Source organism: Carica papaya, chromosome 9 (assembly GCF_054855325.1).
Source record: "Carica papaya isolate Zhongbai chromosome 9, ASM5485532v1, whole genome shotgun sequence".
NCBI lineage: Eukaryota > Viridiplantae > Streptophyta > Magnoliopsida > Brassicales > Caricaceae > Carica > Carica papaya.
This window is the reverse complement of record NC_142317.1, coordinates 10,949,469-10,967,173: the sequence shown is the minus strand read 5'-3', so window position 1 is coordinate 10,967,173 and position 17,705 is coordinate 10,949,469. Positions and strand designations below refer to the sequence as shown.

Sequence of the window (17,705 nt, the reverse complement as noted above, 5' to 3'; positions counted from 1 at the left end):
TGTGCTTGGGAGACACGGTTGTGTCGTGTCTATAAGCTGAAAACTAATGTGATTCCAAGGAAGTCGTGTGTCAATTCTACACGGCTATGGGATGTGCGAGATCAGATTTGGACTATGTCAAAATATTAGGTTTTGAACTAGATAAAGAGAGTATTATCTAAAAGAGGAGGGAGCAGAGGAGGAGAAAAAGAGAAAGATGGCGGCAGACAAAAGAGTTTCTTCTCGAGGGTTTATTTTAAATCACTTTATGAATTATTTTATGTGTTCTTTAGATTTGTTTCTTGCAGTTTTCTTTAGGATGAGTAACTAAGCTCTTCTATTAGAATCTTTGAAGAAACTCTAAGGGATACTTTGTGATTTCCTTATTTAATTTATAAAAGTCTTTTTTCCCAATCCTTACGTGTTATTTTGTGCTTTAATGCATAAATAGAATAATTACCTATTTGTTGATTTGTGATGAATGATTGAATTGAGAGATTGATTATTCATTAGAATATCAAGTTAGCACAATAGATTGAACGTGAATAGAAATACTTAGCATAATTTTTGTATTTGATGATTGAATATTAATGTACCGATTCATATTGATCCATAGAGATGTGTGTATTATTATGAATTAGGTAGGATAATTGATATTGAGAAAGAGATTATTACATGATTGGATGAAATTGGATAAAAGTTTCTTTTTATAGATTAAATTAAAGAAAGTTACAATTGAACTTATAGTAGATTCTTAGATTTTAACAGTTATTATGTCTCAATTGTTAATCAGTTTAATTCATTACTTTCATAACTAATTATTAGTTTATATTCATCTTTTTAATCGTTAATCAAATAGTATAAATCAGTTGAGATTATAATATTTGTTATATTAGTTTTCGTGGGACAATATCCGAATTCACCGCTATAGTACATACTCGAACTAGTGTATTTATTAGGTGAGTTCAATTCACAACAATATGTCTCATCAACTAAAAATAATCCCTAATGGACGAGCTAGATATGATTAAAAGCGTTAAAAATACAATATATATCATGTGTATCTTATTAACTAGACATGATTAAAGTACAATATATATTAATGTGTCAAGGTATTACTAGCATTGCCGATATAATTACCAATGTGATATACTCATGGATGAAATTTATCCATCTATCTTGGATTTTAAACTCACTTACAATATTCACAATAAAATCCCACTTTAAGTTACCATAAACATTCTCTAAATATACATCCATAGATATAATCTCTTTTTTCTTTCTTTGGCACCTCACATAATATATCATTTATAGGAAATAATAACTTTTTCACTAGTTTCTCTTCAAATAAAACTATTAGATTTGGAGTCACAAGACTCCCCAAGATGGTCTTCAACATGTTCACAATAATTTTGTTTGTGAGCTTGTACGAATATTACACAAAGCATAAATGTCACATCTAAGATAACTTCTTTAGGACCGGGAAAAGCAGTACACTTATTTTATGGGCATTTAACTACTTTAGTACTCTAATTTTGGAAATGTTATAATTTAGTTCTAAAAATATTGTGTTACAATTTAGTTTTTGATTGTCACATATTTTCTTTTATATTTGCTTTTATGTTTCTATAGAATGTGTTTTATGTAAATAATTTCAATATTTAAAATTTCATGCTTTTTGGGTGATTTTGTATATTAAGTTGGTATCTTGAAGATGTTTTTGATCAAAACAAAGGCAAAGTAATTGTAATATGGTAACCCAATTAGGTAAAATTATATGCTAAGATAATCCATAGTTTGTTATTGTTCACACAAAATTTCTATACAAACCTCTCAATGCCCCAATTGATTTAACATTGTATCTCTCCAAAGCATAAACTAATTAATTAGCATCATTACCAACAACTCTTAACAAGATGAGCAAGCGGAGCAAGTAGTATGAGACACCTCCAATAGTAGCATATTGTAGCTTTTCATTCCCTTCAACCTCTAAAAAATCACCATCTGTGCATCGACTAAATCCTCCAACTAGCCATCCCAAGTTCTTGTACCCTTGTTCATGCAACTTCGAAATTGCCATCATTGACCTAATCATATCAATAAATACTGATCATCATATTAGAATATTTATATAAAGAATATTAAAAGTTGTCACCTGAGTCCTTCACCGCATGCCACAAGTAGCTTAGAATTTTTATCTGGAACAATAGCCTCCATTTGCGCGAGAAAATTAGGATTGAAGGTGGTAAACTTTTGGCCAGTCCATAGCCCAATGTACCCGAAATGAACCCACTTTTTCAACAGAGTTATGGGAGAGTTATCGGTGTCGTTGACAAACAGTGGCACGTGGAGTGAGTCTTTCACATAAGCTTTTTGCTTCTCCCACATTGGCCTAACATCCAGGAGCCTGAATCCCTCAGAATTCATGATGGTCGTGGCCTCCTTTGGTGTTATAGGTCGTACTATGTCTGACTGTATTAGTTGTCGGCCATTAGTGTTGATAGACACTGCAAGTGTTTTTGGTGGTGGGAGTTCGACAGTTGTGAAAATCGATGAGTTTGATTGTTTTTGTTGCTTCCAAGTTAAACCTGCACAGATGGTTGAATGACCAAGTTTAGTGAAAAATATTAAAAAAGAAAAATAGGTTCATCGAGGGAGATTGAAGAAGTTAATAACTATTTTTTGTTGTAAGAGTTCGAAATGGTGGATTGTTTATGCATTTAGTTAACATATATGCCAGTTGAGAATTAATGGGCATGTATGGAATATATATTAGGTAGTTGTCAAATTTTTTTTTTATAAAATGTCAGTTGCTTCCAATGAAGATACAATAGCTTTTAATGGATATTCTATCTATAGCTAACTCTACATAAGTTGCATCAGTGTAAATTTTTAGAAGCAATTTGTCATTTTTTTTCTAAATATAATTTATTTCTCTAGTGATCCTTTAAATATTTTAGTATTCTATAGATTGCTTATAGGTGTACTTCTTTCGAATTATGCATAAATTGGCTTATAACACTTATTATATAAATGATGTTTGGTCTCATGCGGGATAGGTAGATTAATCTCCAACTAATCTCTGGTACATTTTTTTGTTTACTGTCATATCTTTATTTACTTTTGTTAAAAAAAATTATAACAGGTACCAAGCATCTTAAAAAGTGTTGTAGAGTGCTCTTTGCAAGCTTCATCTTTAACTGGATATGTTGAGAAGTAATTCATCAAGAAAAGAGAAGCACATATGGAAGTAAGAGGTCTTGATTCTTTTTTATCGGGACACAACCCTTGTCTCACGTCAGGATCCCTAGGCTCATTTTCTACCATGTGAGGAATTTTGTATCTAATTTTTCCAGGTAGTCTATTGATAATGGAATGAAGATCAGATTTTGGAAAGATGTTTGGATTGGACATGATTCATTGCAGAATACGTTTATCAGTATTTATGCTACTTCTAGGGAGAAAAATGTCCTCATTGCCCATATTCTAGGGACATAATCAATTAGGGATTAGAACTTGGCCCTATAAAGGAATCTTCAAGACTAGGAGATGGAAGAGTTCCTAAACTTGGTTCAGATTTTGTCCACCACCAAATTGAACAACAATGAGGATAAATTAATTTGGAATTTGAACAAAAACGAAACTTTCTCGGTTAAATCTCTCTATTCCCAGTTGGCTGAGCATAATTGTCAAAAGTTTCCAGCCAATATTGTTTGGAAATCTAAGGTCCCACCTAGAATCTCCTTTTTTACTCGGGAAGCAACTAGAGAATGCATTTTAACTTTGGATAATCTTCAAAGGAGAGGTATCACCATGGTCAATAGATGCTTTTTTTGTAAAACTGATGTGGAAACATACTCACACCTGCTACTTTGCTGCCCCTTCTCTCAATCTCTCTGGTCACTGGTTTTAAACATCATGAATTTGTCCTGGGTTACTGCCGGTTTTGTTAAGGCTCAACTTTTTGCTTGGGAAGGCCTATGCAAGAGAAAAGTTAATCATCAAATCATTCATTTGATTATCTTTTGGATTATTTGGAAAGAAAGGAACAATAGAGCTTTTGATGGTAAAAAATCAAATTTTGTCGCTATCAAGGATAAATGGTTGCACTTTTTTGGGTATATTGTTCTTGGGCACAACCTTGATAGTATTGTTGATTTACTTATATTGTAGATACTCTTACTGATCTGTAAATCTTTTGTATACGAGTGACATCCTCTTGGTGTCTATGTTTAATACATTTTCTCAGTTTTATTTTTTAAAAAATTGTATATCACGAAATACAAACACCAAGGGGAGTGCCAACAAATGTATAACATTATTTATATGTTCATCAAAATTTCATTAGGTCTCCAAAATTCTTCAAGAGAATATAGACCCATGACTGAAAAAACTAGGGTCTGAAACAACTTGTTTCCAATCTTATCTATATCCTCCTCCACCCCCTCAAAACCCCCATATTTCTTTCTTCCCATACAACCTAAAAGATAGCAAGGGGAGTGAGTGCGACATGTTATTTCCCACCATAAATACCCCTCCAAGCCCATATCTCATACTTTACCGTGTTAGCCATAACCCAACTAATCCTACGGAACCCATAAACAATGATCTAAAGGTTGTGGGCAATCATACACCAAGCAAAATATGATTATAAGTCTCCTCATCTCCCGTACAAAGGTAGCGATCATTTACCATGATCTTGCTTTCCTCATTAGCTTATCGATAATGAGAATGTTACCTTGCCTAACCTCCCAAGTAAAAACGGCCAGTCTTGGAAAGGCATTAACGTTTCAGATTTGTCGAAGAACTTCATCTTAATGAGGTTAATGTTGGTTAGAAGATTATAGAATGACTTAATGGTGAAAATCCTGTATTTAATGAGTCTCTAAACCGATTGATCTTCATTCTCATTCAAGGATATTGAAACAAGTGAATTCGGGAGAGTTATATATTCATCTACTTCCCAATAGTTGAGGTTCCTTATTACTTTCACATACCATTCCCTAGTTCCTCCATTACTTTTGAATGATTCATAGACAGAAATATCTTTGTGTCGTCTAATTGCAAAAATTTGGGAAAACTTGTTGCCTAGCACTTCCTCCTTAAGTGAATAGTCCTTCCAAAAGCTTGTTCTCCTCCAATTGCCAATGTTCCACCTGATGCATCCCTAAAACTTACGTCTTCCCATACTTATTCCTTTCCAGACCCTTTTTTGCGATCTTGACACCTCTCTCAAATATCAACCTCGATTTGTTGTACCAAATTTCACATCTATCACCCTCTTCCATATAATGCTATTTTCCACCACGAACCGCTAGATTTGCTTTCTTAGAAGGGCCTAGTTCATTTTTATTACCAATCTCAAACCCAGATTACCCTGATGTAACGGTCTTTTCACCTTTTCCCATGCTACCAAATGGTACTTTTTTTTATCTTTAAAGTCACTCCAAAAAATGTGCATTTGATTGCTTCCATTCTCTTGGCAATACTCACAAGGATAATCAAAAGGGACATGTAGTAAACAAAAAAATTAGCCATAGTGCTTTTGATGAGAGTTAAACGCCTATCTTTAGACAGTAGATTCCTTTTTCACCCTATAAGTCTCATCTCAAATCTATCCACATTTGGATCTTACATCCTCACGTCGTCATAATTTGCTTTTAACACCAAAGCTAAGTACTTAATTGGAAACTCAACCATTTTACACCCTAAGATGTTAGTCAAGTAACAATCATCTCCCCTTTCTCCCAGCCTTACCAATTCTAACTTTGCAAGATTGATGCTAAGGCCAGAAACCTCTTGGAAATACAAAAGAACACATTTGAGGTTGAGAAGTGCACATAAATCCGATTCGTAAAACACTAAGGTGTCATCTACAAAAAATAAATGGATCACCTTCTTAACTTTATCTCCATATCTCATTTTAAGTCCTCTAAGTAAACTGAGCTCCCTGGCTCTCAGCAATAACTTATTCAAAGGTTCTATGCAATTATGAATAGTTGAGGAGATAATAGATCTTTGTTTGATGCCTCTAGATGCCTTGAAAAAAAATGGACTTCATTCACCATAATGCGAAACATGTAATAGTGATACAAGAGTTGATCTACTTATGCCATTTATCTCCAAAGCCTAATTTCTTCGACATACAGATAATATGTTTTCTTCATATCATGCTTGCATAAGACCTCTTCTCTTTTTCGAAAAAGCAAATCATCAACCACCTTATTAGCCTGTGGAACCCATCTATAATTTATCTTCCTTCCAAGGATGCATGTTAACATTCAAAAATTACTTTATCCATCACCTTTGCCATCCTTCTAGCTAACACCTTTGAGATAAGTTTATATACACACCCAACCAGACAATAATCAGTACCAAGAATGAATAATTTAAGCTTTGACGAATAACCCTGAGCCATGTAGTTCTTTAAATTACTCTAGAATCTCCTTTTATATAATATGCCAAAATTTCTACAAGAAACCCATATTAAGTCTATCAGGTCTAGGAGCTTGATCCTTATTACAATGCATGGGTCCTTCTAAAACTTCTTCTTCAGTGGACTCTCTTTCAAATGAAACACGACTCTCTTTCAAATGAAACACGACTCTCCTCATCCAAGGAACTGAATTGATACTATTCAACTTTGGCTTCCAATTACACTCCTCTTCGTATAAGTTGGAGAAATATCTTTCGCCCCTTGTTTTAAACTCTCGTTATCCTTTACCAACATGTCTTGGATCACCATTTCCTCCACAAAATTGCTTCTCCTATACTGATTAGCAATGCAATGAAAGAACTTTGTGTTTCTATCCCTCTCCTTGATCCACCTAGCTCTTTATTTTTGTCGCCATGCTATTTCCTCCTTTTGAAGATAAAAAGCCAATTCTAATTTCAATAAGCCCTTGCAAGCCAGATCCTCCATATACAACACATTTTCACCTTCCAATTTATCAAGTGTCTCAATGCCCTAGAAGAAAAGTTGTGAGTGTATCACTTCTTTTTACTTATTTTCTTTACACCATCTCTTAATTGGATTTTACTACCTTTAATTTTTGAGTAATTCTAAAGTTAACATTTCATCTCGTTGTAAATCCTCTCCACCAATACTCAATCTTGGCACAAAAATCATTCTCTTTAAGCCATTTATCCTTAAATTTGGACATGAGCTCTATTTGATCGCCTTAAAATTTTTTACAAATACTTGAAACTTGAAATTGGTAAGGAACAAATATTAGGAATCTGTCTCGTGAACACGTTGGATTATGTCTATGACATGTCTAAGTCTCATTTACCCCCCACAAGGGGTAAATCCACTAAATTGAGTCTATCTATTGTCCCCCTTAAATTCATCAGCATAAGCTATGGAGGAATTTTCTCAATTGATTTCATGTCTATATAAAATCATGTTGAAATCTCCACCCATGACCCAGGAAAATCTCCATTTTTGTTTACATTCTTCTAAAGCCCGCCAAAGTAAATCCCTCTCCCTTCGTTCTCTTCTTTTGTAGACTATAATAAACACCCATTTCATCCTATTACTATGTCTATAAACATAGAAGATAATGAGCACTCCTCACCAAAATCTTCTCAAATATGAAAGACTCCTCATTCCATAATATTAAGAACCCACCCAAAACACCTCTAGCTGATAAATTCCTTTAGGTAGTAGCATTTGTCTTCCATAAACTCTTTACATCTATTCAAATAAAATCTCTATTTGGATTCCTGTAGACATATGACATCAGGTTTTCACATGTTCATTTAATCTTTAATCAAATTGTCTCTTCTTATGGTCGTTAATGCCTCTAACATTCTAGGAACTTATACTACCTGCGTGATCCACCCCTTTCTTAACACATTTTTCCCATGTTATAATAATTAACACTAAACTGCAATCTTTCCAGCTCTTTAAATCCCTCCACCACCTATTCATTTTAGCTTTGCTTCTTTGCCTCTCTTCTCTTAACTTCTCATTCCTCCAATCCTTTATATCTTTGAACAATTATAAGGATAAATGGCTTAATCATTTGAATATTTTGGAGAACCCAACTAGAGGTTTCTTCTTCAATTAAGTCCCAAAGTCTCTTTCCCCACTCCTCTACCATTTGTTTCTCCCCTTCTTCTCTCTCCTCCGTAGCTCCTTCCCCGAGAATATCTTATGACCCCAATACCTCCATTAGAACCACTGCCAAGTGTTGGGTTGACACCTCCTCCATCAGCATAACCTCTTTGTTTCCCTCCCCCGATTCCACTACTTCATTCCCCTTCTCCTTGCATAGAGCACCCGCCTCCTTGTCACCTCTCGTTTGTCTTCAACCTTTGTACCCTTCTTAGCCTCAAAGTCTAACCCCACCTTCTCTTTTGTTGTCAGATCCTTAGAGTTCAGCCTCAAAGTCTACCATTTGTTTCTCCCCTTCTTCTCTCTCCTCCGTAGCTCCTTCCCCTAGAATATTTTATGTCCCCACTACCTCCATTGGAACCATTGCCAAGTGTTGGGTTGGCACCTCCTCCATCAGCATAACCTTTTTGTTTCCCTCCCCCGATTCCACCACTTCATTCCCCTTCTCCTTGCATAAAGCACCTGCCTCTTTGTCACCTTTCGTTTGTCCTCAACCTTTGTACCTCTCAGCCCAGAGTCTAACCCCACCTTCTCTTTTGTCGTCAGATCCCTAGAGTTTAGAAATGTTTTCTCATCACTTGTTTCAGTCTTGAATTTTTCTCGAACCTGTTTAAGTAATGAGTCGCCAGACCCATTTCAATCTATAACCCGACCTCTTAGTCATTTTCATAGATCTAATCCACAGTGTCTGTTACCTTTTTTAGCTCGAGAAAGTCTTTTATCCCTCGGCCTATAACTGCCATTCTCACCACCAAAACTAGTATTTATTACATTTTGTCTTTCACCAAACTAGCACTCCTCTTTTGCGTTATGGCAACTTTGATTTTTGAAAGCCACCTGACCTACCTTGTTGTCTCTTTGCATCTTTCCCACATGTTTTGCCTTTGTTTCACTGTCCTTCATAATTTTTGCTTAACTTTTCTTTCTCATTGATTCCAACGTCATTTTTAGCTTATTTGACACATAGGACAACATAGAGTGACCGACACCTTATTGCTGCCCCTTGCTAACCTCTTCTCACTGTTTTGAACTATTATACCTGTCATGTTGGGTTTTACTAATATCTACCACGTCCTTCCCGCCATTGTAAAAATTGCTGCCATCATCCTCCACCAACCTCTAGCTTTCACTCATCTAGTTTAAAATATTCGTCCCCCCCGTATTCCCTTTCTCCTCTCTAAAGACTAAGAATCTTCCTCCCATATCACTAAAGCTACCTAAAGATAATAATAATTTAAAGAATGAAAAACATAATCTACGTTATTCAAATATCTTATTCTCTTCTTATATCCTTTTTTATAATTTCAATATCAACATTTTTTTCCACCAAGTCAAACAAATTCTGCTTTTTAATGTGAGGATATTTTTGCAGGTATTTCCACTAAATCATAATAACTTTTATACGAAAAGAACTTTTACTTATTTGAACAACAATTTTACTACTCATACCATAACACTAAACAGGCATTTAGCTAACAATCTCTTGTAGAACTTATCCTCTTGATCGCCTCACTATTAAAGAAAATTCATATTCCATCTCCAATCTTAATTCCTTCTATTATGTTGTTCATTATATATGTATTTGCTATTTTGTGGTAAATGTTGGTATCCTAAGCTCCCTCTCTAATTCACTAGATGAAAACCTGTTAGGACAAATACAATTACTCCTATTGCAATCCTTGTTCATATTCATTCCTTAACTCCAACTTTAACTCCTTCAAGTGTTTTGAGTAGTGAACCTCTTAAGCTTTTTGATTTCCTATAATCTTCTTAAAATTGTATTATTCTGAGCCACCTTCACTATTCAAATTCATTATCTTTTATCTAAAACATTCACTTCTTGACTCAAGTAATTCTTTGAGTCAAAGTTATGACAAACAAACATAGTAAATCCATGGTCTGATTTGCAGGCTACCTCATACCTAAAGCCTTGCTCTTCTCATAATAACAATTGGTCATAAAGTGCAAAAAAAAATTTGACTAAGGTCTGAAGGAATAATAAGCATATTAACTATATGAGCTCCCTGAAACACCTTTGTACATCCATTGTTACTATTAAAAACTTGTCTAACTAGAATATCACTCTTCTTAGATGCCAAATGTATCTTAGCTCCAAAAACCCCAAAACAATCAGATTACAAGCTTCACCCCTTGCCTTTTTAGCATCGAGCATGCTTATCATAACAACTCAATCTTCCTTGTTGATCCTTATGTGAATTTATATCATTAAAGTCTCCTAGAAGGAATAAAGGTTTTATATTTCCCAATTTCTCAAATTCTCCCAAAGGATCCTCTTCGATTCATGAGGGCTAGCATAAATTACCCTCATGTGACAGAAGTTTCCCCTCCCAATAACCAATCTGAGATGGATTAATTTTCTTTGCAGAGCACCCATATTTTCCCCACCCATAAAATTGATTTAGATCTTAAGGATGCTGCTATTCTGTAGCACCCATATTCCTCATACCTTGCCAATAGCAAACAAACTCCCAATCTAATAAACTTGCTTGGTTCCCTGTCTATTTTGTCCCCACTGATTTAAGGCTCCAGAATACACACCGAAGCAGACCTACAAAACCTAAATAGTTATTTCAGGTGTATCTTGAGGGCCTAGCTAGTTGCATTGCAATAATTCCTAGACAGAAACTTAACCAGCATAAACAAAATTTAACAAGACCACTGTGGACACATTTCACAGTACCATATTTCTATTCAGTTTCACCATGCCCATTCTTTCAAGGAGGCATAATCCTAACAGCAAAAGGATCTAGGTTCTCCATCACCTTACTTTGAATATTCAATAAAGGTGGAAAAATAGTTCCTTTTTCCTTCCTACATTGGGAATTACCATTTGCCACTTCCATCTGTTCAGTCACAAGCTCCTTGTCTATCCTTAATTGTGCACTTCTCATGCACATTACTGTTTTTCTTCCCAATTCATGGGTCTCAACAAGCCTGTCAGGTACTTCTCCTTTTTCATTATTGTGAGCCTCAGATCTGGTTGACCCAACTCAGTTCTCTTTTCTCCCATCCTCTAATCGGATTTCCCTTGGCCTACTCTAACTCAAACCAGAGTTCGCCTCTAAACTCGAATTTTCTACTTAACTAAGTTCAAATTATGATTAATAATAATTAATAAAACAGAATAATTTCATGTGTATTTATAATGATTATTTATCAAATAACAACAATAAATTTATTAAAAGTTAGTTATAAAGGGGTATAATTGAAATTTAAACTAATATTCCTAGGAATTGAAACTGATTAACCAAACATGGAGATAAATAGAATATTATTGATAAAATACATTTTCCATCTCAAATTGACATACCCAAACATGGTGATCATAGATTAATAGGAATGTTAATGGTGATACGAAATTCTCATCAATCTGAAACTGTTAACAGTATCTAGGAATCCATGAAACAAATGCTGCCTAAAGGTGATTCAAACTTCGGATTTGGGTTAAAATGAAATGATGATATTGGAGTTGCCCTAGAGGAATTAAAAGATTGGGTTAATTGAAATTGAATCATTAAGGTTCAGCATGTTCCAAGAGAAGGAAAATTGTTTTTCTCAAAGGCTTGCCTAGTCTACAAAGTGTTCATTGTATCTTTTGGGAACCTCCTCAGAGATTGGAGATTTGTTGCTGGTGTTTGCAGAAGTGCTTGGTCAAGGCTGAATAAAGCTTAGCCTTGTCTTCTTTCTCACTTTGAAAAAAAAAAGAAAAAGAAAGTGACTACTAATTTGAAACTAGACTACAAAGTAATTATTTGATTTTAGTTTGTCTCTGTTGAGTGAAAACACTGTGAACTTACATCCTTATCCTCAGATAACTAGAAGAAAATTCCCTGAATAATTACTTCTTATTCTCAGACTAAAAACTAGGCTCTGCAGATAAACCTAACAGTCTATAAATGCTGGACTCTTGCTCTTTCCTAAGACACTCAAAAACATCCCTGGAGATCACTGAATGTTCAATTCCATGCTAAAGAGGAACCATCAGGGGGGAAAAAAGCAAAAGAGAGTCCTAATTAATACATCAACTATCAATATGTGCTCAATTAGTCAATGATACATCACCTACTTCTTCTACTTCTGTTCTCCTTTTAAACATCAAAAACTTTGAAGCTTGTTTTTAAGGAGCCTTTCTTCAGTAATCATTACTTCTTCAGCTTTTGGAAACTTGAAGGAGCCTATATTGCAGAAACTAAAACCTTTAAAGGAGGATATTTTCCACATACTAGTTATGTTTCAGGTATTACAAGAATTTTTACATCACTGTTAAAAATGTGTCTGGTTTGCGCCCTGCATTCTTCCCAGATATTTGGAGAAGAATTGTTTTCACATCATTAACAGAAGATCTACAACTAAAAATATATATTGGAATATCATTTCTGCATCAATTTGTTCTTCCCAGATATTTGGAGAAGAATTGTTTTCACATCATTAACAGAAGATCTACAATTAAAAATATATATTGGAATATCATTTCTGCATCAATTTGTTAAGCTCAGACCTCAATCAAGATCTAGAAATAAAATAAATGAGAAGGATAGGAACCTCCATTCAGGAGGGATTTGTAAAGTTAAAGGTTTTATGGACTAACTAGCATACTGCTTCTCAAGGAGGCTTCCACAGAATGCCAAGTCAAATCTCTCTTCTGGAGGATCTCCAATGCAGTCAAAGACAGCATCCGCATTTAAGAAGTCTTCATCAGCTGTATAACTGCAGAGATTTCAAATGAAATCTTACTTTGTTTCGTATGTATCATAGAAAAGAAACAAAGCTAATGGTAGAAACTATTGATGCTCATTTTTTTTGCAATTACAGGTAACTTGAGTGTTTTCCCAGTGTTAGTTAAGAAGATTAACGCTTGTAAAAGTGTTTCACCACTACATCGATGCAAAAGAACTTGTCATTTAATTTCCAGAAAGATAAGATTCTTGTAACTTCGACAGATTCAAATGATAACTCTCTTTATCTTCATTATTTTTCCAGCAAAATGTAAATAAACATCTTTGCATAATTGCACACAAATAAATTGATAGAAGCGAAGTCAAATATAGGGACATAACTGAAATGGCTAGAGAGAAATTAGCCACCTAGTTGTTGAATGCTTCAAACCAAAAGGCTGAAGAACTCAACCCCAACATATTTCGTCAAATGAAATGTCACAACACCCAAGGACATTCCATTATAGGATGGTACAGCAAATGGGAGAAATTAAAGCATAGTGGCCCAAGTTTAGTCATTACATTAACCAGTGAAAAAAAAATTGACCTGTAGATAGCATCTCAAACGAATAGAAAGAATGGAAAAGACTTAGAGTAACCCAGGACAATCAGTTAATTTTGGCATGAAGAATAGTTTATATGTCTTTATGTATGTATGCCGTTATGCAAACATACCTACTGCAAAACACAGGTTCTAGTTTATTGCCTTTTTTTAAGGAATAATTCTATATTATTGCCCGGTAAAAAGTTTCTCCACTAAAAGCATTTCATTCTTGTATCCTAAACAGGTCTGGACTTCAGAATTAAAACTTCTAAGGAATTTCATATGCATCATCTGAACAGAGCCCAGAATCACATCCAAGTACTCCAAAGATTATTTTTCCCTGACTTTTTTCCCCTCTCTAATAAGAGAAGACATAATGCTATACAAAAGGAATGGTTTTCCAGCAGAATTCAGCAACATGCTGCTTTCTGTGAGAAAATTAGAATTGCAGACTTATTTATAAGATAATAAGCCAATACATGTACACCAACATGCAGATATTATGAAAAAAATATGACAGAAAGGGGTTGAGTTGGATCATTTTGTTACAATCCCACAGCTATGGTAGGTTTCACAAAACAATGCCAAGTGGAACTTTCCTTTAGGTTTGGTGCAAAAGAATCCTCCAGTCATGCAAAGATACAAAGAATCAGCTAATCAAGCAAAGACAATGCTGAAAATTTACATTTTGGAAATATCAGAGAAATAAAATGTTAGCAAAAAACTCTGAGCACATAAGTAGTCACTTACCCGCTCTTTGTTACTATACACTTCATTCCAGCAGCTTTGGCAGCTGCAAGTCCTATGGCACTATCCTCTACCACAACACAGCTGCACAAGACAAAAGTTTCTTCAATTAGACAAATCCAAACATAAAAATAAACAGAAAGATAATATGAAACAAAATGTATCAAACTGATTGATCCACAGGGGCAACAAGTTAAAAAGAAGAAAATCACTAGCAGCAGAAACCACTAATAGAATGATCTCATTGAATTATCCTGGCACCAAACTGTTTAATGAAGCCTATTTTATTCTTTATCATACAAAAATCAAATAAAACTAAAGTTTTGTTGCCAACCAGTACCTTGAAGGATCAACACCTAGAGTGTCAGCTGCTAATAAATAAATAGCCTGTCATGATGGAGCAAACAAAGTTTAGTTGCTAGCCACATAGCCTTTAGAATAGATAAAAATGTTAAATTAATGCAAATTATGTCAATGGTGACAGGCACTCGTAAAACTACAAGAAAATGAAAATGAAAATGAAAATATTGATTTTATATAAAAGTATCTGGCCATTTAGAAGAAATCCTTTCTTTTTGTTATCCTGAAAGTTGAAGTTGAACTAGCATAAGCTATTTTTTCCATAGACTAAGGCAGTTGCGGGATTAAAATATAATGTTGTGCCTATTCCCATTCAAATACTGAGGTCAAAGGGTTGAAAAGTTTTACAGGATCAGGCTTTTTGCGGGGAACGACATCGCCTGCAAATATCTTGATTTTTTCTGCTCGTTCAGGTCCTAGCAAGCAGGAAACTATTGCAGAAACCTGAAATTATAATTTATGGTTCACTTATCGGAATAAGGCATGATATTTAAGTAATGGAACCATATATTAAAATGAAATAACCGCATTTACAAGAGTACGTTAATATTGATCCCATCCATAAAGGTCCTAAAAGAAGGAAAGAAATTCAAGTACATAAGCTTTAGAAGAATTTGCATTGTTAAAGCAATGGAACTTAGATATGTTCCACTTTTCAGCCCAAGTAATTAGAGATTTTATAAGTTCTTCGGGTTATCCTCCACTATAATAAGCAAATAATGCAGGAAACCAAAGTCGTAGAACCTGATTATGCATACCGCCTTCTCATTGGATGTGCTGCAAACTGCAACTTGGACTCCTTTTGCCAAAGCCTGATCGATCAACCTGTATAATTAATAGAGAAACTCAGCAAATCAAACAGATGGGCGTCTGGTTTGATATATAATTATTTTATTAAACTATCTGATTACCAAGAAACACATATGATTAACTTTAGTTACAGTAAAAATCCACAATCAAATGGGAACTTTAATCTACATTTGGAACATCCTACTGTAAAATGATTAGAAGGAAGTACAAGGCAATTAATAGGTTATGATTTGGGTAGTGTCATAGACAATGAGCAATAAGTGACATCAAATACAAGTTTTCACGCTGCCAAAACAAATATGCTTAAACACTCATCACTATTACTTTACTTTAGAATTAAAAGTGTGTGACTTTGACCAGTTTTAAAAGATTGTGAAACATCCTCTGATTTCTCTTTCTTTTTCATTTTTTTTCCTCAGAACCAGCTTAGAGTTGGTTTACCAAAAAAAAACAAAAAAAAAAGTAGTCCAAATACCGTGTAAACTTTTATGAGAAATTTAAAGGAAGTAATTACATTTTTCTGACAAAAGTGCTAGAGAAAGAAGCACTTATGTCAGTTTTAATAAAGAAAAGGAAATGTACAATTAAGCCAAATTGGTAGACAAACATGGTAAAAGACAAAGCTGTTTAAAGTCTATAAATATTTCAAAAGCAGATGCTTATAAGCACCTTATATAGTTTAAGATACGCACATCGCTTGCCTTTTTCAGTTTACAAACAGGTATTTTGGGTTTGGATATCCGTAAACAGCTTGTTATCAACAAAAGATGCCTCTCAAACATCAGTTTACATCGACTATTGACAACTTATTCAAGATCTATGAGAAATATTTCCACAGAACAGACTGCATCTGCAATCACAACTTCCCTGGAAGAAAGATTATTGCAGGCCAGGACTTATGCCTTACATATTCACTTCTTTTAAAAAAATTACCATGTAAAACAATATGAATCAATTAAATCAAGTGCCAAATGTTGATTAAAAAGGCAGTTTGAAAAGATATAAGAGATTAACCAACTTTGCTACACCAGGTCTTAGAGGTAGCAGTTTCTTCTCAATAAGGGCCATGAAGAGTTCTGTCTTTTGCTTGTGAAGTGAAGCTATAAATTCCTTTCTTTCTTCTTCACTCTTCGGAGCTTTTTCAGGCCAACCAACTTTGTTAAAGTATGCTGTCATCCTAAAGAGACGAGAATGATTAAATAACACAAAAATCAAAGCCCTCATTGTGATTAGAGAGTCATGTATTTTAAATTCCTACTGAATTCATTCTACTTGTTAACTTCATGTTCAAGAACTCAAAACGCAAAAATTGAGAGACCAAAATAACTTCAAATACTACCAAAAGAGCTACCTTTCTTTTCCACCACCAATTTTGAGCAATTCTCCATACAAATCCACATCCCAGGAGACACCCAGTTCTCTCTGCGCATTCAATAAAATTTAGTCATCATTCTTCCTCAGATGTTTATACAACAAACAGTTAAAGACAATTCAGCTGTTATCAGAATTCAAAGTCCCCTACATTGATCACTAGATAATTTGAGGAAATAAAACAAACATATAATGAGCATAAAGTGTTCTTCAGATGTATTCAGGAAATCAAGTAATTTAACAAAATCGATTAGTCTTCTTTGCTTTCACGGGCGATAAATTTAAAAAGCTCACACTGAAATTAACCATACTTCCAAAATGTAAAAATCCATAACCAGATCAAACTCCCAGCTCATATCGTGCGGCGAAACAACAAGACAAACACGCACATCAAAATACGAGCAATTCATGGAAAAGGAGAGAGAGGACTTCAAAGAGGAGGAGAGAGAGAGTACTTCTGTAAAAGTGTCATTGAACGAAATCCTGTGCCCATCCTTCTCAGTGTCAACAAGCACACCATCGCAGTCGAAGAGGAGGGCCGAAGGAAGAGTAGATGAAGAAGCTGAGCAAGTGACACCGATGGAAGCGCTTCTCCTGATCACTGAGTTAGCTTTAGTTGTCTTAACCCCTACTCGTGTACCCAATAACGATGATGACAATGCTGTTACACTTGGCGCTTTGCTGTTAAAAATGGAGGTCTTGGCTTGAGAGAAACGACGTGATGAAGAAGAAGAAGAAACTGTGGTTAAGGAAAGAGACAGAGTCGGCGACGCCATTAGTATTCTGCGTCGTTCGATTCCCTTCCTCTATGACTACGTCAACTTGTGGGCGTCGTTGTTTCGAGACACGATCTTCGAACGGTCATGGGTCCCCAACTTATCCACCGTAGCACCACATATGCATTCGCGATGCGCATTGCGGATCTTGGACGAAGGTAAAAACGCAGTCGTTTTGAATGACCGAAAGGATACGTTTTGGAAGCTTCTTTTTTTTATTTTTTTAATTAAAAATATTTTTTATTAATTAAATAATAAATATA

At 34.7% G+C, this 17,705-nt stretch overlaps 1 protein-coding gene across 1 annotated transcript; it reads right to left on the bottom strand.

Annotated features, from left to right (window-relative positions):
• Nucleotides 1–1,723: 1,723 nt before the first annotated feature.
• LOC110822985 (Haloacid dehalogenase-like hydrolase (HAD) superfamily protein) lies at nucleotides 1,724–17,543 on the bottom strand. Its single transcript, XM_088211035.1, has 10 exons — nucleotides 17,122–17,543; nucleotides 16,647–16,717; nucleotides 16,314–16,472; nucleotides 15,244–15,310; nucleotides 14,834–14,929; nucleotides 14,466–14,512; nucleotides 14,129–14,209; nucleotides 12,708–12,826; nucleotides 2,135–2,567; nucleotides 1,724–2,066 (listed from the first exon to the last, which is right to left on the bottom strand). The coding sequence occupies exons 1-10, from the start codon at nucleotides 17,440–17,442 to the stop codon at nucleotides 1,862–1,864; spliced, it is 1,599 nt and encodes a 532-aa protein (XP_088067161.1). The 5' UTR covers nucleotides 17,443–17,543; the 3' UTR covers nucleotides 1,724–1,861.
• Nucleotides 17,544–17,705: the final 162 nt, after the last annotated feature.